The sequence below is a fragment of the Panthera pardus genome, unplaced genomic scaffold, assembly GCF_024362965.1.
Source record: "Panthera pardus isolate Hobbes unplaced genomic scaffold, ASM2436296v1 HiC_scaffold_22, whole genome shotgun sequence".
Taxonomy (NCBI): domain Eukaryota; kingdom Metazoa; phylum Chordata; class Mammalia; order Carnivora; family Felidae; genus Panthera; species Panthera pardus.
In genome coordinates, this window is record NW_026526788.1 from 2,113,031 (window position 1) to 2,135,906 (window position 22,876).

Genomic DNA, 22,876 nt, shown 5'->3' on the forward strand with positions numbered 1-22,876 from the left:
CTGTCCCCGCCTCCTAGTTTTCAAACTCTCTCCCAGAACTTCATGTACAGCCGACATACTGATGGACACATCCAACCGGCATGCGTGTGTACAACGTGTTACACACCCAACCGCTCCCTGGGCATCGCTCCCCAGATTCCCTACAGACATCTCAGACCTCAGGTTCGTAACCGTGCACAGGAAGTCACTCCCGTACCCTGCACTTCCCCCCCAGTGCCAGCCCCCAAATGTGGCCATCTCCTTTCTGTCCTATTGTCACCTGGCCTATTGGAAGGACCTCGCACCTGAGCCAGAGAGGGGACCGCCTCCCTGTGGGTCCCTACCCTCTCCTCCATTTCCAACCTGGTGCCAGTGCTCCTGATTCTGCACTCTCTCCTCCGTCTCTTCCGCTCCCCCTCCCTTGCACACTTGTTCACCTGAATTATCACACAGTCTCTTCCTAAGAGGAGAGACTGGAGAGGGAACATGGCACGCACTTCATTCTTCCTGCAGCTGGACTCACTCTAAGGAGTGCAGGCGGGACCCTGCAGGTACAGAACTAATCCGTGTGGGCCCTTTTCAAAAAGTCCCCGGGAGAGGATCAAGGGTCGTTCGTCCATGGTCTCCATGACCTGTCTATTTAGAACAAACTCCTGTGCAAACAGGAAAGATGCACAAAGGGTTCCTACCTGATTAAATTGATGTGGTTGTTAAAACCTCTGCTAAGACTTCGTGCTGGCATCTGATCTAACCACAGCACCGGCTGGTCCGGGTCAGCAATCCTGTAAACCAGAGCTTGTTAAAGATGGAGGCCTTATAAAACCCAGAAATGTTCAAAAGCATTACCAATGAAACAGGATGAGTCTTTGCAAAGAGTGGGGAGAAAGCAAGTACTCGGCCCATTATCTAAAAGTATGCCACACCAACCTGCTAACTCCAAATAAATGTTCCAATTGGAGCCAGTAGGAAGTCAGTATAGGTTTACTAGAAGAGTAGTATTTTTCTCATGTCAATGAATATCAGTAGCTCCCCCCTCAGCCATAGCTGGTTAGCCAGGCACACACTTCAACTATCAAGGGACCAGTACACTACAGTTCATTCAAAGGTACACCCCAGATAATGCGTTCTTTCCAAGAGACTGCTTTTTCTAAAACACTTCGCTTAGAAATGTGCTTGGAAACTTGAGAGCAGTCAGTTCCTATATTTCGTAAACATCGGCTGAAGGCGTTTCAAAGAATAATGATGCCAGCAATTTCCGACAAACTGTAGAGAAGAAAAAGTAACTTATAAGGCATATTGTTAGTAATCAAAACAGAATTCGAAACCCGTCAACTGAGTGGGAGGGGCAGGCTCCCAGTAATGGAATGAATATGTCACGGGGGTGCAAGGTACAGCGTAAGGACCACAGTCAGTCCTACTGTAAAGGTGTTGTGTGGGACAGACGGGAGCTACATCTGTGGTGAACACAGCGTAATGTACAGATGTGCCTAGACTCGCGTGATACCTCATGTCGGCTCCACTAGCCAAAGACACCTGTTACCCAGAGGAGCCTTCTATTATTTTACAATGATAACCCTTCTAGTTTATTTTCATTTAAACATGAGTTTAATTAGTTACCGTCTCCACTTTACTGCAATGTCAAACATGTCTCTCCACTGCATCAGCCGTGTTTTCCCATTCATTCGAACTTTCGAGTTGGTCCACGTACGCTGTACAGCTTGCATGACTTCCAACGCTGCCAAGCCCATGGCTAAAAGAAGGAAATATTGAGAAAACAAGGGTTTGTGAGTTCACTTCCGAGGGACTGATGTTCACCTACTCTGCAGAGTCTCGGTGATAACTTGAGCCACCGTATAAAAAAAGAATTGTAGGGCGCCTGGGTGGCTCAGTCGGTTAAGCGTCCGACTTCAGCTCAGGTCACGATCTCGTGGTCCGTGAGTTCAAGCCCCGCGTCGGGCTCTGGGCTGATGGCTTGGAGCCTGGAGCCTGCTTGATTCTGTGTCTCCCTCTCTCTCTGCCCCTCCCCCATTCATGCTCTGTCTGTCTCTGTCTCAAAAATAAATAAACTTAAAAAAAAAAAAAGAATTGTACGTATTGGTAATTTAACAAGACCAGAGATATGCTACAATCGTGTCAGTCTTCATAAAACTAACATCTATCAGAGGAAATTAGAGGCACCCCCCCGAAGCTGTCTCCTCCCAGCTCTGCCTCCTAAACAACTGGAGGTTCAAATTCTCCCTCGCTCCCACACTAAGCAAACCGCTCCCGTGGACGAGCCGTCGCATCCACAGCCACAACTGAAGACCTATATTCTACATCAACAGGGTGGCGACAGCACCAAGGCCACACGGGAAACTCTCTTTCAGAATTCAGTGTGAATGAATCTCTACGGTTTTGTCCGGATCAAATGGGGATTTATGAGTTGGCACAAATGATTTTTTTTTTTTTAAGCGCAACATGGTTTGACGATTCTTGCTCTTATGTCAGCAACCTGTCCGTTTTCGGATGGTTTCAGGATACCTCTGTGTATTCTCTTGTTTGGCAGGAAGCCAGGCGTTTCATACTGCATCAGGGATCCCAAACGATCAGCTACACAGATCAGCTCTTGTACCTCTGGCTTATAACTCTCAAAGTTCTGATGTAACACGTCTCTGGAAGGAACACGACATACGCGGTTAGGGACTTTACAACAGAGGTCTGCTAATCCAATTTTACCTGAAGAGCAGTCATTTCCTCCACTGGAGAACTGATCGAGAAACCTATGACCACAGAATCTTGACCCCAGTGCTTGGCACCCAATCTTACACAAATTAGAAGAATCTTTATGCGTGTATGCGCACAATTATTATCACGTGCTTGTAACACTGGTAACTAGAGTGCAATTCAGAGGGCACTTCTGGCCATTATTTGCTTCATAAACTTCCCCAGGATACATAACCTGCATGGACTGACTTTATCAACAAGCAACCAGATCTCTGCCCTATGTCTCTCCCTATGTCTCTCTGATCTGTGGTCCACCTTTGCCATATATCCAGGCTCTCTAGGGGTGCTTGGGTGGCTCAGTGGGTTAAACGTCCAGGGCCATGGGATCGAACTCCATGTCAGGCTCCATGCTAGATGTGGAGCTGGCTTAAGATTCTCTTTTTTCCTCTGCCCCTCTCTCCCACTTGTGCTCTAAAATTACAAAAAAAAAAAAAAAAACAACAACAAAAAAAACTAGGCTCTCTAGATAAATGCTTCTAAGCTCTCTATCGTACTCCTTTGGTCTACCTGGCCACCCCTGCTCCAATATCACTCTGTCTTCATTACTATCTTAAGCCTCGCTGTCTGGTAGAGTAAGAGCCCTCCCCTCCAAGCCTAGGCATCATCTTCTTCAGGAGTATCCTGATTACTCTTGGTTCTTTGTTCTTCCATGCAATTTATACAATTAGTTTATCAAGTCCCTCAAAAAACTGTTGGGATTTGGAATCACATTTTATTGATTCTAGAATTAATTTGCAGAGAACTGACCCATCGATACTACTGAATTTCTTATTCTTGAACATAGTATTTCTCCTTGTTTTCTCTTAGTAACTTCCAATAAAGTTACTAAAAAACTATAAAATAAGTTTTATAATGATTTCCATACAGGTCTTGCATATCATCTGTAAGATACATTCCTAAGTACTTACTGCTATTATAAATGGTATGTTTGTTTGTTGCTAGTGTATAGAAATGCAAATGATTTTTATAAGTACATTAACTACAATCAACCACCTTGTGAAATTACCATTTCTTGTAATTCGTTTATGGATATTTTTTTGTAAATAAATCATGCAATCTGCAAATCTATATAAATTTGATTTGTCTTCTGTTATGCATTATCTAAAACCTCTACTTCCCTGCTGAAGAGAAGCAATGATTTTAGACTTTTTGGTCTTGCTCCTGATTTTAATGTGATTATATCTAACACTTTATTAATTAAAATGATGTTTGCTGTAGGTTTATGATAGTTACCACTTATCAGGCTAAGAAAATACAGTAGTGCCCCCCAACCCCATCCGTTGTTTTGCTTTCTGAAGTTTCAGTCACCTGGGATCCTGTGCAGTACAAAAATATTAAATAAAAAATTCTAGAAATAAACAATAAGTTTTAACTGGCATATAGCTTCTATTATGTACCCTATTATAACTGTTCTATTATTAGCTGCTGTTGTTAATCTCTTATTGTGCCTACTTTATTTATCACAGGCCTACATGTACATGAAAAAACATGGGTACAGTTGGCCCAAACAATGTCAGTGTTAGAAGCATGGGCATGACCTCCACTCCCCTGCAGTTGAAAACCCGTGTGTAACTTTTGATTCCCCCAAAACTTAACTACTACTAGTCTACTGTTGACTGCAGGCTTACCAATAACAAAAACAGATGCTTAACACATACTCTTTATGTTATATGTGTTCTAGACGGTGTTCTTACAATAAAGAAAATCATAGAAAGAAAATACATTTACACCATTTATCCAAAAAAATCCAAATAAAAGTGGATCTGTGCAGTCCAAACCCATAAGGTGTTCAAAAGTCAACTGTATACATAGGGTTCAGTACTATCCACAGTTTCAGGCATCCACTGGGGGTCTTGGGACATATCCCCTACACATAAGAGGGGAGGACTATTGTACTGTGGTTTTCCAGATGAATTTTTTTTTTTTTTAAGTGTAGATGGTTATTTTTTTTCTTCTACTTGGTTTTCTCTATCTTTTGGCATAATTAATGTGGTTTTTCTCCTTTAATCGATTAACTGGAAATTATATTTATACATCTTCTGAATTAGATCCCCTTTTTATTCCTAGGAAAAACCCAATTTGGCATGATAGTATCTTTCCTATACACAGGTGAGTTTGGTTTACCAGTATTTTGTTTAGGATTCTTACATCCACACTTAAGAGTAAGAAAGGCCCCTAATTTTCCTTTCATGTACAATACTCGTCAGATTTGGGATCATTGTTCTATTAGCCTCACAAAATGATTTGGGAATACTAACCTTCTAGTCTCCTAAAAGTTTGATAGAATACTTCTGTGATACCATTTGGGTTTGGTGATTTTGGTTTAAGTGGGGATATTTTTAAATACCAATTCAAGGGGCACCTGGGTGGCTCAGTCAGTTAAGCGTCTGACTTCAGCTCAGGTCATGATCTCAGGGTTCATGAGTTCGAGACCCGCAATGGGGAAGGCTCTCTGCTGTCAGCTTGGAGCCCACTTTGGATCCTCTGTCTTCCTCTCTCTCTGCCCCTCCTCAACTTGTGTGTGCACATACTCTCTCTCTCAAAAATAAGCAGACATTAAAAAAATTAAATAAAATAAATACCAATTCGATGTCTTTAATAATTATAGAACTATTCAGGTTTTTTTATTTCTTCTCAAGTCAGTTTGACAAATTGTGACTTTCTAGGAATTAGTCCATTTATTTTTTGTGTTTAAATTTATGTGCATGTAAATTTTCATGGCATCCTCAGCATTTTAATATTGGCACATCTGTGGTTATTTTTCTTTTTATAATTTCTAAGTTTGAGTTTTTTTAGTTATTTTCATTAAAAAAAATCTGACCAGAAATTTCTATTAGTAAAAAAAGACAAAGTTTTACCTTTGATAAAAGTCTGGTTTACATTTAGTTTTCATTAATTTCTTTCCTCAGCTTTATTTTTCCTTCTGCTTTCTTTGCTGTTTTTCCTACTTCTTAATTTTTATACTTATCTATTAGCTTGTTTTTTCTGGTATCCTATTCTATTCTATTCTATTCTAGATTCTGTGAGCAGGAGAGGAGTAGAGGGAGAGAGAGACAGAGAGAATCTTAAGCAGGCTCCATGCTTAGCACGGAGCCCAACATGGGGTTCGACCCCACAACCCCGGGATCATGACCTGAGCCAAAATCAAGAGTCAGACACTCAACGATCGAGCCACCTCGGCTCCCCTTTAGTAGAACATCTAAAGATATTAATGTTTCATACAATAATGGTCTCACTGCTTCCACAAGTATTGGTATGTGGAGTTTTCATCTTTTTTTGTTTTTAAAGTATATTCAAATTTCCAGAGTGGATTTTATCTTTAATCTATATTTTAATATGTGTGCTTTTAAATTTCCAAATAATGAAAATTATACCATAATCTACTATGGCACCAGTTATTTGAAATGTATTTAAATATGAGTAAGTGGTCAGTCTTTATAAATGACCAAAGTGTACTTGAAAAGACTATGTATTCTTTGATTATTGGGTACACAGTTCTATAGCAGAATAATAGGCCAAGTCTGTTAATCATGACGTTCAGAAAGTCTAAATCTTTACTAGTTTTGTGTGTGTGTGTGACTGATCAAAAATTAGAATCTCTCAGGCATTACATGTCTCTTGTAGAAAGCATTTAACTGGATTTTTAAAACAGTCAGGGGTGTCTGGGTGGCTCAGAGGTTAAGCGTCCAACTTGGGCTCAGGTCATGATCTCGCAGTTCGTGGGTTTGAGCTCCTCATCGGGCTCTGTGCTGACAGCTCAGAGCCTGGAGCCTGCTTCAGATTCTGTGTCTCCCTCTCTCTCGGCCCCTCCCAGATTCACGCTCTGTCCCTCTCTCTCAAAAATAAATTAACATTAAAAAAAAAAATTCAAATCCAACTATGTCTGTCTTTTGACATTTAAAAATCCATTTATATTGATTGTCATTATTAATATACCTGGTTTATTTCAACCTATTCTTACTTTTTTCTTTTTATTTGCCCTACTTTTTTATGCTTCCTCTCTTTCCCCTCTTTTCTGGTTGATTGTAGACTTTATTTTTTATTTTTTTACTCGTCCACTAATATAGAAGCTATACACTTTGTTTCTAACTTTTAGTACTCATTCTAGTATTTTAAATATTTATGTATAACTTAAAGCTTCAACATAATATTTAACTCATATTCCCTCAGCATACTTAATTCTTACTGTCTCTCAACTTACTTGCTATTGTTCCCAGTATTTTATTTCTATCCATTTTATAAAGCCCCCAAACCAGGCATTATTTTAAATAGACAATACTTTAGACTTACCAATTTATCATGCTTACCATTTTTCTTTTCTCATTATTCCTTCTTGTATCTCAAATTTTGCCTGTGGCCAACTACCTTTTTCTTTAATTACATTCCTTAAGAGATTTTTAGTGAATGGCAGGTGATGGTTAGTTCAGTTTTTGATTATGGAATATATATTTATTTGGTCTATATTCATAAAAGATAGTTTTGCTGGGTACAGAACTTTAGGTTGAAAGTTATTTTTTTTCCTGCAGCACTTTGAAGATAGTCTATTATCTTCTCACTGCCATTTTGATGTTGAGGGGTTTATAGTCAGTCCAATTATTGACCATAAGAAGGTGATAGGATTTTTCTGTTTAAAAATTTTTCTCCTTATGTGTTCTCCTATTACTTATGGTGTGTCTGGATATGGATTTCTTGTCATTTATGCAACTTTTAAAAAAAATCTATGGATTTATATTTCCTTAGTTCTGGGAAATTGTTAGCTATTATTTCTTCAAAAACTGCCTCTCCTCCATTCTCTTCTCCCAAGATTTCAATCAGATATATGCTAGACATTCTTACATCTTCCACATCTTCTATATCATGTTTTCTAACACCTGGACTCTTGTGCCACAGTTTAGATTAATTCCTAATGCTCCACCTTCCAATTAAACAAATTTTTCTCACCTATGTCTAATTTGCTGTTAAGCTTACATACTGAATTCTTCATTTCAGTATTTTCTATTCTTAAAGCTTCCAATTTATTTTTAATCTGCCTGGTCATTTTTGATAATCTCTTATTTCTTGCTCATGTTTCTGATTTCTTCATAATTTCTCTCAACAATTTCATTTGGTGTCAGAGACTGTATTCAACAATTCCAATACTTGAAGCCCTTGAGGGTCTAAGTCTGTTGTTTGTTATTCCTGTTGATTTTGACATATGGTTTTGGTGATCTTGGTTTTTGACTCTCATTCTAATGATCTTAATCTGCGCAAATACTTGGACCCCAAATTGGCACTACTTTCTTTCCACGCAGGTTTGCATTTGCTCTTGTTGAGATCCTTTGAATATGGTCCCCCAATATGGGGCTGCTTTAGCTCCTTGAAAAAGTTTAGCAAGCCTATCTTGCTTAGACCTTAAGGCCTCCCACTGTAGTGGCTGTTACATGCCTTTACCTCCAGGACACTTTTTGCTTTTCAAATGTGCTTATCATTCACCACTCTAGTTTGAATCTGCCACCAACAACGCCCCCCGCCCCCACCCCAGCTTGTCTTTCTTTTTACAGCATGAGGGGATCGATCTTTGCAGATTTTTCTTAATTTTTAAGGCACTGCTAGACTCCCAGGAATTAATTTCTGTTCTAATTGTTTTTGTAATGGGATAGCCCTTTAGCCTTTATGTTTTGCCATAATGCAAGCAGTAGTTGACCAGCAGTGTAATTTCAAACTTCTGGCTTTAAGTAATTTGTTTCAAAAGTAACACGGTGGGGCATCTGGGTGGTTCAGCAGGTTAAGCGTCTGACTTCAGCTCAGGTCATGATCTCACGGTTCGTGGGTTTGAGCCCCACGTCGGGCTTTCTGCTGACAGCTGGGAGCCTGGAGCCCGCTTCAGATTGTGTCTCCCTCTCTCTCTGCCCCTCCCCTGCTCATGCTCATGCTCCGTCTCTCTCAAAAATAAAATAAAATAAAATAAAAACTAACATGGTAATAATAATGCATATCAAAAACTGCCAGTAAGTACATTTGAAGTTTGAAGATTGCATAAAATTAGCAGGGAAGGCCAGGCTAGCAGGAAAGATGATATCCAAAGGTAAGTTTCAAGGTGCCGTATAACTAAACTATTTGCAGACATATCAAATCCAAAAATAAATACTTGAGAGATGTGGATAGAAAGCCGTTTACTGAGCAAGAGATATCATGATAAGCTTATAGTTCAGTCTTGAAAAAAGTCATTTTATTTAAAGCACTTACTTTATGTGGGGCTGTAACCCTGGCTGCTCTTCATAATCTTCTATGAGGAAAGGCAGATTTTTAGCCCAGTGGTCTTTAAAGCTTCCAGGCAGATCCACATCAATGTTATATTCCGTAAGGGGAGTATCGAGGTGTGCGTGAAGATACCGAGAATACTCTGCAGGTATGAGACGAGATCTGACACACCCACATCGGACACACGCCCCCAAATATCGCTCCAGAAGTATTTCTTCTTGTTGGCTGTCATACAACTGCTCTGTGACAAACTGTTAATTCCCAGAATCCTAAAGGGTGGCTCCAAATTTTAGAAAGTTGCTATCATCACATGATACAGGGTAACTCAAGTTACCAGGGTCAAATATAAGCCAGTCAATCAGGGTCCACTTTGGCTAAATTTCAATCATCCTTCCATGGATACCATCAAAGATCTCACTTTTTAGCTGCAGAGTCTGAGAATCCGAGTTCAGTGTCGGAGGCTGGTTTTCTGTCAACTGATATAAATCAACTGACCATGTACATGATTTCATCAACTGACTGCTGCTTATCTCTACGGAAGCAGTGCAGAAAAAGACCAGGACATGGAGTGCCCCTCCTTCAATCTACAGCTCCCATGTTCTACTCACCCGAGAAACAAGAGGAAATTGTAATTTACAGTGAGGAGCTATGCTGTCCAGTAGGCAGCCCCCAGCCACCTAGCTAGTGAACACTTAAAATGTGGCCAGTGTAACCAAGAAACTGTATTTTAAATGTTAATTTAATTACTCTAAACCTAAAACCTGATATTTGAGTCAATTATTAGAAAACTTTAGTCTATTTGGAACAACTCCCATGTATGAACCTACTTTCCAACTTTAAATTTTACTTTTAAATTTAGAATTTAAAATTTAAAATTTAGACTTCAAATTAAGAATTTCCAACAAAAATTCGGGGCGCCTGGGTGGCTCAGCCAGTTAAGCATCAGACTCTTGACTTTGGCTCAGCTCATGATCTCACGGTTTCGTGAGTCCCATCCCGACGTCAAGTTCCATGCTGGCACTGAGGAGCATGCTTGGGATTCTCTCTCTCCCTCTCTCGCTGCCCCTCCCCACACTCTAAAAAACTTAAGAAAAAAAAGTTTTTGACAAAAAAAAAAGGTATCTGACAAAAGAACTTCCAATAAAAATTTAACATCCAATGTAAGTATAAAGATGTAAGTATAAGATGTGTAAATATAAAATATACACATTTCAGAAACTTAGTAAAAAAAAATAATGTAAAATATCTAATGATACTAACAAATAGTGTTTTCATAATAATTACATGTTGAACTGATATTATGCATACACCGCATCAAATAAAATGTATTATAAAATGAATTCCACCTGTTTATTTTTACTTTTTTTAACGTGACTACTAAAAACTTAAAACTGCAGGGCTCATAAATTTTTACAGTTGGGCAGTAGTGGTATGAGAGGGTTTTTGATGACAAAGGAAAGAGGAAAAAGGGGAGTAAAGATCTGAGCTCTGCACGAACAACAAAAATGTTATATCGTGATGAGCACTGAAAGTATACAGAATCGTCAAATCATTGCACCGTGTGCCTAGAACAAATATAACACTGTATGTTAAGTATGCTTCAATAAAAAACAAATCCATTTTGGAACAAAACAAAAAAACAACAAAACAAAAATATAGTTTTATATGGCAGAGAAAAGGTGAGATTCTGCCTAATCAAAAGATGACACAAAGATTTGCTTTCTTCCTCATCCCAACTGAATATCTCCAAAGTAGGTGAGAATTCTGATATGAAGGAGATACGTCAAAGCTACCAAGTTTACATTTAACAACAAAAACCTCAGAAAATGTTACTTTCCTATTACTCCTATGTCTCCAGACCAGGTGTAATGAGACCCATCCCATAACCAGATGGTTGTCACATTTAGCTCAAAATAGGTTTATTTTGACTTGAGTAAAATTTTTTTAACTTTTTTGACATTAAAGAGAAAAAAAAAATCCATAGGAAGTGATAGGCAAAGTACGCGACTGGTCTCTAGAAGACAGGGGTCTTATCTAGTCCACCAAGGGATGGCCGTGTTCATGTTTCCTAGTGCCTTCGAGACTCAGCTGTCTCGTACGACACAAGCGACAAGCAATATGATTTATGTGGCTCTGAGCATCCAAATTCAATGCTTCAGCAATTTTGTGACTTACCTCGGAGATATTTCACTTTCAGATACTCTGGGCTAGCCTTCTGGCCTGGAAGAGGATCATTTAGCATAACTTTAGTTTGTGCTTTTATTCCTTCGTAAAACTGTCCCATCGCAACATGGCTGAGTCCTTTCATATACTGGCACACCTCATTATAGGGTTCTAGCTGCAGACATCGCTGAGGCATGGAGGGAGAAAACGCCCCATTAGTTTCAATACAGTTGCAGATAACTCTTAAGTGCTTTATTCTTCAATCTGGAATTAGAAGGGCTTTCCCTCCAGGCTAAATCCGACCAAATGCATGCTCTGTAAATCAGTCTCTAGGACACAGCAGTGGTTTTTTTTCTCTTTCTTTTTGCGGGGGTATAAACATTACCTTGCCCTTCTCTCTAGTCATTTCACTAAATTTTGTTGCAGAATGATCCCAGGGGCGCCTGGGTGGCTCAGTCAGTCGAGTGTCTGACTCTTGATTTGGGCACACATCACGATCCATGCAGTTCGTGGCATCGAGCCCTGCATCGGGCTCTGCACCGAAAGCGTGGAGCCTGCTTGGGATTCTCTCTCTCCCTCTCCCTCTCTCAAAGTCAATAAACAGTTAAAAAAAAAAAAAAGAAAGAAAAAGAAAAGAAAAAGACTCCACGAGCTGCTACAGTGCTTCTCACTTATGGATGCTCACCTTGAAGTTCTTAAGGGCCTCCTGCAGGCTGCCGTGGTGATAGAGCATCATTCCCCGCAGCTGCAGGGTCTGTACGTGATTTTGGTTGAGCAACAGCGCCTTCTGAAAGCTCTCGGTGGCGGCTTCAAAATTGCCCAGTTCTCTAGGTATTTGACAACAGTTATGAGCACAGTGCAGAACGTTTCAGTAAACACACAGAACAAGTTAGCCTCAGAATTGCAGTCCCATATGAGAATCAGATACCTTGATAGGGATTCCCTTTTCTATTTTACCACTTTTCACTTTGACACATCACATCTCACTTACTTTTCCCAAATTTTACTCGACTGCAGGATAACCACAAAGCCCTTAAAATTCTTTGGGGAAAATGAATTTATTGCTTTCCAAAAGCAAGTGCTTATTCAAATCCTTTTCCCCAATTCATGACGAGCTCCAACCCTTAAAAAAACTATGTGTAGATTTTAGTATTTAGATAAAATCATGGTTCTCCTTTGCGGGGGGGGGGGGGGGTGGTGGGGGGGGGAGTATGTAGGTTACAATCATACATAGGTATATCATTCTGAATCAAATTCATAGGCTGAAAATTGTATTTTTCCTGTCACAGAAGTTACTTCCCTTAAAATCCAGTAAATCATTTTGTAATTTAAAACATCAGAAAGAAAGTATATTTTAGGATAGTAATCATTTCAGAGTAGAAATATTATTAGGCTTCTTTTACCTATCAAATTTTTTACAAATAACAAAAACACCTTAAAAACATGCCATGTGTCTATTTTTTGTAAATAATATTTTTTAAAAATATACTACCCATTTACATTTACATATCACTTTACTGGTTACTCTAGGTGCTTTCAAATCTGTTTTCAACGTATGTCCTGAACCATTCTGTGGGACAGCAAGGATAAATATCATCATTTAAATTAAAAACGAATGCAAAGACACTTTCTTCAAGTTAGTGGTAAGAGAGCTTCTCCAATGACTGCATCAGATAAATAAGCTCTTGAATTCAATCCTTCCTGGGGGAGGTGACTAACAGCTCTGACAAGGATCTCGGTTACTGTCTCTTTCCTAACTTTCACAGAACCTCGTAAGGGAGAACCCTGACGCTCAGGGAAGGTGAGGAGACACAAGTGTGGAATGGACCATCTGGAACCAGAACCGAATCTCTTGACTCCTGAATCCCGAACCCTTCCGTCAAGCCACACAATCTCCTTTTCAGGTCAGACCGTAAAGATTTTTGAAAGCCAAAAGTCAAAGTAGCTCTACTGGTCAGGGTAACACCAGGAGTCAGGACGCCAGGGTCAAAGCACAACTTCTCACTCCTGATAGAGATGCACAGTGACTGTATATCATAGTTGATCATATTGATGGTCATCGATATCATCCTATGCAGCATAATTTTCCATCCTTTTAATCAAGGAATCTTCAAACGAATCACAGTGATGTGGGAATTAACCTTATTTACGGTCTAGAAAAGCATCAGTGTCTATGACTCAACCAGCATATAATGCTGCTATTCAAAACAATAAATTTTGAAGGACGAACATTTTCTAGACCAATATATACAAAGTGAAGTCGTTTTAAAAGATGATATATACGTCATGATACCCTCAGACCCACGGGTCTTTCTATATTCCAGAGAAGCTCTCAACAAGCATATTAATGCCTATGTGATTTAGAAGGACAATCTCTTCTGGTTAAGAAATACAATTTCTTTTAAAATACCACTATTATGACAGGGTGCCTGGGCGGCTCAGTCAGTTGAGCGTCCAACTTCAGCTCAGGTCATGATCTTGTGGTTCATGAGTTCGAGCCCCATGTCGGGCTTTGTACTGACAGCTCGGAGCCTGGAGCCTGCCTGCTTCAGATTCTGTGTCTCCCTCTCTTTATGCTTCTCCCCTGCTCACACCCTCTCTCTCTCAAGAATAAAGATTAAAAAAGTTTTTTTTAATAAAATATCACTATTATGTGAGGCTCTCTTGTCTCCCCACTCTACACCCTCCCTCCTACCCTGACTACTGTTCCTTTTCTTACCTATAGGCCTGTCCCAGACTTTTGTAGGCATCGATAAAATCAACTTTCTGCTTCAAGGCTTCTTTGAAGGACTCAATAGCTTCCTGAAAAAAGTATGTGGGAAATTATGTCATGTGCATGACTATTAAAATTGAGTTTCACTTAAATCACTAATGGACTTAAATATATAATGTACACGGTCTTGGAGCGATTTTCCTTTTTTAATATGAGGACTTCACAAAAAGAGGTAGAGAGCCTGACAAACTGAGTCAGGAGGATTTGATTTCAACAGTAAACAAATGCTCTGCTGTGGGCAATAACAGAGCCTTGCAAGTTTCTCCCCTTTCAGAACGGGGAAACGGCTTCCCTCCATCTACTTCATCAGGTAACGATATCACCTTTGTGTCAATATCATTTCTTTAATCAACAAAGGCCTTGTGGAATAAAAGTAAGCCTACTAGCTGTATACAATTTTAAATGATCAAACTAGCAGCATTTAAACTGAACCAGTGAAAGAGACAAAAAAGCAAGCCCAAAGTGAGATTGTTCATTAAAAAAAGACAAAAGGCACCAAGGCTCCTAGATGGACTCTGTGAATGATTCTCATGATCTATAGGAAAAAGATACAGTAAAACAAAACAGAGACCTTGAGGTGGGGGCGTCTGGGGGGACCTAGTTTTCTGCCAGCACCACTCCGGGTCTGTGGCTGACGGAGTGAGAAGGCGGCACGGGTGTTACGCCCTAGGGAGCAGCCTGCCGGGAACGCACAGTGCACCTGGCCGCTGTGGAATCCCCTGGAAACTGTTACTACAATGCACCAGTCTGCTTCCCAGTAAACATCCTGGGCTTACACTGTATTCAGGGTGCTCTCCATTATGACTTGATTATTTACTGTGATAAAAAATGATGAAGACATTTCACACATTTCCCAAGGAAAAGATGTGTCTTACTTAAGTTAATGGCTACAAAGGATCTCTGAAGGCTTTCAAGAGAAAGACTTTAAAACTTCTGTGTATTTCACACCTGATTAGATAATTCATAGCACAAAAACTACTAACATGTCAAATGCCTTGCACATGGTAGGCACTCAATAAATATTTAGTGATCTGGTAGGCACATAATCCTAATTCTTTTCTAAAAAAAATCATTCATTCCCTGCTTCTTGATTTTCTCTGTAGGAGGCAGCAGGGTAGGAGGGGCGGGCTTTCAAACCTTCTTCAGGTGACAACGGGGACAACAACCTACTCATTAAGGAGTCCCACTGACTGTACTGTTCAGCGGAAGGATGAGAACAGATAAATGTTAACACTTAAACGTGAAAGACTACTCTTCATTAGGCTTCTGGCCCTGGCACAGTCTAGATCCTCTGAGTTTTTTTACAACTACGTTTTCAATTCAACAAACATGTATTGAGCGCCTACTATGTGCCGGGGGCAGGGTGAGGCACAGGGGACACAAAGCCGAGCAAATCACTCTCTCTGTCCTCGAAGAACTCAGTCTAGTTAGAAAGCCAATTACTTAACCAGGTTATTAGAATATAAACTAAGAGCTACAAGAGAGATACAAGTAAGAGTCTCTGGGAATAAAGAGGAGGGAACACCTAACTGAGCCTGGGACACCGGGACAGGCTTCACCAGGAGGGCAAGTGACAACTGAACTGGGTCTGGGAGAATGAGAAGGAGGGTGGCAGAGAAAGAGGGCATCTTGGACGGGGGGGTGGGGGTGCGCAGCGGTGGGGGAGGCAGGATGGCAAGAGTGCGGGTGCCTGGGTGGGAGTGGAGGGAAGGAAGAGACAGGGGGCCAGGCCCTGCGGCGAGCCGGGGCCAGAGGGGAAGGGCCTCTGGCGCGCTCTGCAGTGGGGGCGTCACCCTGCCAGCAATGAGGACTGGGGGCTGAGTAGGTGTGCGGCCTCACAAAACTGACTCTAGAGATGACTGCCACTGGCCACAACAGAGCAGGCGGGCGGGACAGGGGAGGGGACGAAGCCCAGTGAGGAGGTGACTGCAGGAGCCCAGGCAAGAGATAAAGAAAGCTCAAACTGAGACGGTGTCTCTGAGGACAGAAAAGAAGGGTCACACTCAGGAGATATCCTGAAAGGCAAACTAAGAATCCAGTGGCCGTGGGTAGGGGGTGGTGAGGGAGAAGGGAGGGCAGGAAGCTTAGGAGCTGAAGAGCCCGGGTGAAAGGCGAGAGCGTTAGCCAACGTGAGGAAGTAGGGGGGCTGGCTGCAGGGCAGGGGTGGGAGGAGGTGATGAGTCCAGCTGGGGCGTGGGAAGTCTGGGGTGTTTGTGGACGTCTGGGGGAGATGCCCGGGCGACATCTGCTGCCCACTGCACTTACAGCACGCTGGGACGCCACAGTTCTTCAAAGTCTGATTTCTCTTCAGCTTTTAAGAGTCTTTGGTTTCGGGGTTCCTGTCTAATCACTGCACAGCTCTCTACCTCATTCTGCCAAAGAGGGGACATAGCAGAATCAAGATTTGAAGCCACTCGGAACAAAGAAACTACGTTCGAAATGAATCAGTCTCCAAGCACACGAACCGGCTCGGAGTTTGTTTGCGCAGCACGGGCGGGCATCACCCCACCTGGGCCGCCATCTTCCTCCCTCACCAGTGGTGGGTGGCCATCACTCCGGCCTTCCTGCTTCGTTACAACGAAGAGAACAGTTGCAGGGACCTCTCGAAGCGAAGGCTGATAAAAAAACATGCGCTCGGAGTGTACCATATTTGAAATATCCTTGCGACACAAATATGAGACAAGCGTCTGCTGTGTTTTCCCCAGAGAAATCCAAAATGGCTGACAGATCTACCAAGCTGGACGGCTGCGAAATCTGTCTGGTCATATCGCCTGCAGAATTTCTCATGTATTACCTCATTAAGTAAAGAAGCAAACCACCCCCGTAATTCATTTCTGAATTGCCGCTGACCTGGGCAGACCAGCTTCAGGATATAAAGACAGCGCCAATTCATGGGTCCGTTTAACACGTTGTCTCTACAGTTAACAAGAGACCTAAAGATATCTACACTAAGTTCATTAGTTTAAGGAAGAGGTGTCACCGCTAGTTTTCCACTCTGTGTAACTGGGACACCCTCTGCCCCTTCTATGTACTTCGTGGGGATGCCGTTGGGACGAGTGAGACAATACGTCAACACTCTGACCTCCTCGGACAGCAGATCTATAAAAATGCAAAGGAAAGGTTCCCATCCATTACACACGTTCATGCTGGGTTTACGAGCACACCGAAGAGGAGAAAGCACCACGTAGTTCGGCGAGGTTGCTACTCGAGGGACAGACTTTGCATCTGGTGTTGTGACCGTGAGGTTTTTTTTAAATTTAAGGTAACTGAGAGAAGGTGAGAGGCAGATGCAAAATAAAACTGGAAACGCCCATCTGGCAGCTGCTCAAAGCACATTTTAAATAACTGCTCTCTACACCCAGGGCTGCTGGCCTGAGTCCTGGGGGGCGGGGGGAGACGGGAGGTCTGTTGAGGACCACCCACCACACCCCGGCAGGAAGGACGGGAGGCAGACGAAAGAAAATCTCCCCGGTTCCCTCTGGTTTGGTAGTTTGTGGATGGGAGTTATTTTTTTAAGGTCTATGACACTTAGATGAAATTAAATGTTCACATGTAACACGATCTATAATAACTAATACCTGATTCGTGCTCATAGCTCTTAAAGTACCTTTCACACACATTGTTTTATTGAACCCCTTCAAGAGGCAGACAGCAGAATCATCTCTACATGACAGATAAGGGAAGGAGCGGCTGAAAAAGGTTTAAGCAGCTTGTCCAGTGGGACAGTTCACAGGGTTCAGAGCGGGAGCTCCAGCCACGGCCTTCCAACTCCAAACCCAACGCTCTGTCCTTGAAATTCATTCAGTCCACTAGTACTTATTGAGCACCTACTATGTGACAGGCACCGCCCATGATGCTGAGGGTTTACAACATGTGGCCTTTTTAAAGGTCAACTGTGCCTACCCCCCAAGAGTGTGGGCGTGATCCTCGGAACCACATTCCGTAATAAAATGCACGTTCTTTCTGCCAGAGCACTCTTTCCTGCCACGCGCTCCTGAGATTCATCACAGCTTTCAAAGTTAAGGTAAAGAACAACCTTCTCTTTTGCAGGCTCTCTTGACCTGCCAGACAGCATTAAGCGTTTTTCACCTACCCAGGCTGACTCTTAGGCCGGCCTGTCTTCAAACGGACGGCTCGGGTGGGTCCTGCACCAGAGCTCTGACCCTGTGCCGGCTGTGGGCGCCGAGGAGGCCACGGTGAGAGACCAGAGCTCCCCTCCCGACTCCCAGCCAGGTCTCTGCCCCAAGATAAGGCTCTTGCACCATAGGTCCTCAACACGCCCAGAGAGTGCCAGCCCAAGGACAGGAGGCAGGGCCAGGCCAGAGGTGACACTGCCTCTCCACACATCAATCGGCTTGGACGACACCTTTTCTATTTCCTTCAACTCCTTGCCCCCAACAGCAATCTCCAGGCGGCAGCAGCAATGTGCTTGTTGTAGTAATGTCTCCAGACCCACTCTTGGAGCCCCCAGGAGTCCGATCAGGTCTCCAGCTACCCGTGTCTCCCCGTGGTCCTCTGCCCCTAAGCCCCCCAGCCACTGGGTTGTCAGAATCCACATCCTAAATAGCAGATTGGGTCTCAATGACATCCTTTCCCCCAAAGCTAGATTTTACAGCTCTCTGGGCCTACAAATTAAAATCAAGATGCTCAGCATAGCACTCTAGACACTTTGGGGGCTTCCCCTCGGCCGACCTGACAGCTCAACTCCCTTCCACTCAAACCTCCTTGCTATGCCGCAAACTGGCCGTACCTCCATGTTCTATGCCAGCACTCATGCTTTCTCTCTGCCTGAAGTAGCTGGCTGCCCCCAATCCACTCCGCCTGCAAGGCCGAGGACAACGTCCACTTGCTCTCTGGAACCTTCTCTAACCCCGCAGCTTAAGTGAATCCTTCCTATCCCTGTTTCCAAAGCGCTTAGTTTACACTACTTTTTTTCGTGTATTTACCATATGATAAATTATACGTCGGGGGGTGGGGGGGGGGAGGGGAACTTGGTGAACTGTATCCTTCCTAAGCATAAAGTGCAAAGAATTCTTTCTCCCTATTTATCCTTTTCCCGTCTGCACCAGATAGTAGGAGCTCAATAAATACACTGACTCAAACTCCTTCCTAAAATAAACCAATTAGGTGGACACGTGAGATGCCATTTGCAAACAGGCCAAGTGGAATCCCATTAAAGTCTTCCCACCCTTGAGAGAAAAGCAGAATCATTATATGGTGCACATATTGTGTAATACTTTCACCTTCAAAAGTCCTCTGTGAAAGAAAGTTAGACCTTTGTATAGCATAGCTATAGGCTGGTTTTTGTTCAGCTCTAGGGACTGCTGAAAATCTTCGTGGGCGGTCGCATAGTCCTACAGAAAGGAGAGCAAGGGAAAAAAAGAGAGTAGCATTCATTAGATATTTAGACATTTCCTACTTTTGATTGGTAGAGGGAAAAAAAAATCCCATTTCATTCTATGCCCTCTTCGGCTTTAAAGGGAACATTTCATGACCATAAATATCAGCTGAATGCTTATCCTATTCGTTGAAACAGTGGGTTTTCTTAAGAAAGTGATGGGGAAAATCCTGCAAAGGTTTAATTTAAATACGCTGTCTCAACTACAAAAAGATTATTTATGGTCTCTCTCCCCCTGTCCCTCCCCTGCTCATGCTCTGTCTCTCTCTCTCTCTCTCAAAAATAAATAAACATTAAAAAAAAGATTATTTATAAAAACAGTATTATTAAAATCATAATCTGTCAGAGAAACTTAACAAATTATTTTCTGGTCCTAGCATCTTACTACACTGAACACTTCTAAAATGATCGTGCCATAGGTCAACCTTAACGTGTGTTATGCTGAGATTGTTTTCATACCCATTTTCTCTTGCAATAGAAAATTGTTCCTGAAGTTACGTAAACCCACGCAAATAATGGCGGCAATCAGAGATACCACTATGATGATAAAAGATAATCTTGCCAGATCTGGGTCACTGCCACCGACAAGCTACGGTCTGAGAAGCCACGTTGGTTCCAGTTATGGCTCTTGCTCCCCGAGGAAATTCCAACTGTGCCTTTCAGTTTCACAATCACGTCGGTAACATGTGCACCTGTTTCCCTGTGCTGACATGTGCAAAAAAGGCTGAAGTACAGTCAATGAACCAAATCTCTTCATTTTCTCTTTCTTTTTCCCCGAGTCTAGAATTAGTCACTGCTGACAGTTCAAACAAGACAATGTACTCTTGGTACTTAACGTTTCTCCGCTGGGTTCAATTTCAGCTAAAGAAAGTGCTTTTATGACTGTCTTGTGTCACAAGCATATTATTATGCAGCCCCGAACCCACATCTATCAAAGAGCAGCTTTCTGAAGTGAACAGAAAAGCGAAGTCTCTATTATCACAAAAGAAACATTTCAAGGCAAAAATAACTCACCTCTGATATGAAGTACAGGGTCCCCCGGTGTCTGTACAGCCGTGCTGAGGGCTGCAGCTGAATAGCTTTGGTGAGATCATTCACTGCTTCATTAATTCGTCCCAGAGGGGACAGAATCTATAAACCCAAACATGTCATTAGCGGAGAAATCTTCCAGTGACAAACCCCCAAACTGCCAACGTTCTTGACTTTTCAATTCCACGTCACCACACCCCACTCACAAGATTACTTTCCCAGCAGCAAGAATCCTTGACCCCACATACTACGCAGTGAGGTTCAAAGTCAACAGGCCTAGGGGCTGCCGATCTTTGTCCCGCAGACAGGGAGGCTGACGAACTAGAACTACAGCAATGGCTTTGTCACGGTTTCGTGGTCTGGGTCACAACAGATGTCGCTTTTCTTGAAATGTGACCCTTTTTTTCTCAACCTATCCTTATCTTTCAAAACAAAATTTAGCATTTCAAAGTTAATCTGAAGGATGACTTTGAGCCATTAAGAGCAGAGAAACTGACAGACACAGATTAGAGTCCTTCATGGTCTTTAGCTATGACCTCTGTGGCACTAAGGGCTGACTGACAATCTAAGACTCCGGGTGTTTTGGGAGTCCCTTTGTGTTAGCTCCCAGCTCATCGGTCAAGATCTGCACGGCGGAAGAACAAAGGTCCGCAGGCTTGTTTGGGAAACCCTGGTGATGCAGCAGTCAGCTGTGTGCAGGTGACAATGACAACACAGAAGACAGTTGAGAATGCAAAACTACACCAAGAGGACGTGAGAAAATCCAAAATGGGTTATCAGGACTCATGCAATCAAGCTCAAGCATTTCATCCTGAGCAAATGTCCTGAAATTCGGGTTAATTTTGCTCTTAGAATATAGGTCATTTCCATCAGGTTCTACTACGTGGTTTCCTTCTCTGCAGGAACCGAAAACCAGCAAAAGAGAGAGGATTCTGGCAGGCACATCACCAGTGGCAAGAATGGAAGCTCAGAAAAAGGAAAGAAAGAAATTACGGAATATACACCTGAGAATTCAAAAAGCCTAGCAGTCTGGGGTTAGATTTTGGAAGAAAGAACATCCCTACCTAGTTCATAACCCCTATGTACATAACTGAATCACCACACCTCAGCACAATAATCAACATTCATAATAATGACCTGAGTAACTAAAAAAAGGTTGAATGATGTTCATTAAACACAGACTATCGCAGCAAGGATGAAAGAGAAAGATTTCTCATCAAATAATTTCAGACGTATGTAAACGGTAAGCTGTAATTTAGCTAGAAAAACCACTTTGTAGTGATATGGTTGCCTAATGATGCCAGGAAAGAGGAATATCACTATATATATTGAAGATCATTGAAAATTACTTTTTGGATTACCAATATCACTTTTGGGTACACGACTAGCTTTTGAGTAGATATGAGAAGCTTTTTGAGTAGCTTTTGAGAAACCTCTGAAGCTGCTGAACAAGTCTTCTTTCTATGCACACTTAATGAATTCATGCTTTACCGTAACATTTTAACATGACATCAGAGTAATGGAGGGAAAAAGCATCAGCACCCCTCCCCAGAGCAGATATCACCAAATCTCACCCTAAATACCAACAAGGCTCTCGTGCAGTAACGAACAAATTACAGTCCCTTAACCCTTATGGTTACAATCCAAAATAGACAAGAGATAAGGAATTATATCATTAACTGAGAAAGAATTTTATTCAGAAACCCAAATTCCCAATAAGACATAAAATTCACTTTGTGAGACTGAACTATAACTTTAGACACTGTAATTTTGAGAATACAAACATCGGAAATACAGTTGTTAAATTACTAACACATTTAGTGTTTTCTTTACTTCTAAGTTTTCTCCCCCATAAGAGGAAACAAGTCATTTTTCCTTTAGTTCAACTATGAAATCCCATTATGTCAGATGACTAAAAGTTAAGTTTTAGCCAGTGTGAACACATTAACAAATTCTAAAGCATTTGATATGGTTAAATGAGCGGTAAAATGAAATCTGGGTAGTTTATAATTATATTATGCAAATGGTAAGAGGAACACGTTTTATTAAAAGGAATGCCTCACCACACACTCCTTTTTCTGATCTGAATACCCTTTCTCCACCTTGTCCCCCAAGATGTGGGCTCTGATTGGCTCTAGCATCATCTGTTCAGTGAGGCCTCGGCAGACACACCCCCACCCTGCCCCTGCCAGCCTCCCCCAAGCTCTGACACACCACGTCTCTCTGTTCCCGAAGAAGCATTTCCTCTTCCCGTCTCCCATCACAAATACTACCTGGTATTTTCACCAAGTTATTTCTGTCTCCACTTCAAGTCCTAAGTTCCTTCAAGGTCTGGTTTTGGTCACCCTTACCTGCTCTATGTCTCTATGTAGATAAGTACATCTCCCAAGAATTGTACATAAGCGTATACACACACACACACACACACACACACACACGCACGCACTTGTAATGGTTATAAATTTCATTCTGACCAAACTGTCATACTGTTTGACTAAAGTATGTCATAGATAGAGTAAACATGAACACTG

At 42.0% G+C, this 22,876-nt stretch overlaps 1 protein-coding gene across 7 annotated transcripts in view; it reads right to left on the reverse strand.

Annotated features, from left to right (window-relative positions):
• TTC13 (tetratricopeptide repeat domain 13) overlaps positions 1-22,876 on the reverse strand; it is an 81,045-nt gene that overhangs the window by 20,292 nt on the left and 37,877 nt on the right. For all 7 annotated transcript variants that reach the window (XM_053910189.1, XM_019419036.2, XM_019419035.2 and 4 more), the window contains 9 exons: positions 20,331-20,447; positions 19,162-19,272; positions 13,865-13,947; positions 11,831-11,972; positions 11,158-11,332; positions 8,968-9,124; positions 2,500-2,630; positions 1,597-1,729; positions 669-761 (listed from right to left, as the gene is read on the reverse strand). In XM_053910189.1, the coding sequence (XP_053766164.1) occupies positions 669-761; positions 1,597-1,729; positions 2,500-2,630; positions 8,968-9,124; positions 11,158-11,332; positions 11,831-11,972; positions 13,865-13,947; positions 19,162-19,272; positions 20,331-20,447 (1,142 nt within the window). The remainder of the gene's footprint in view (positions 1-668; positions 762-1,596; positions 1,730-2,499; positions 2,631-8,967; positions 9,125-11,157; positions 11,333-11,830; positions 11,973-13,864; positions 13,948-19,161; positions 19,273-20,330; positions 20,448-22,876) is intronic.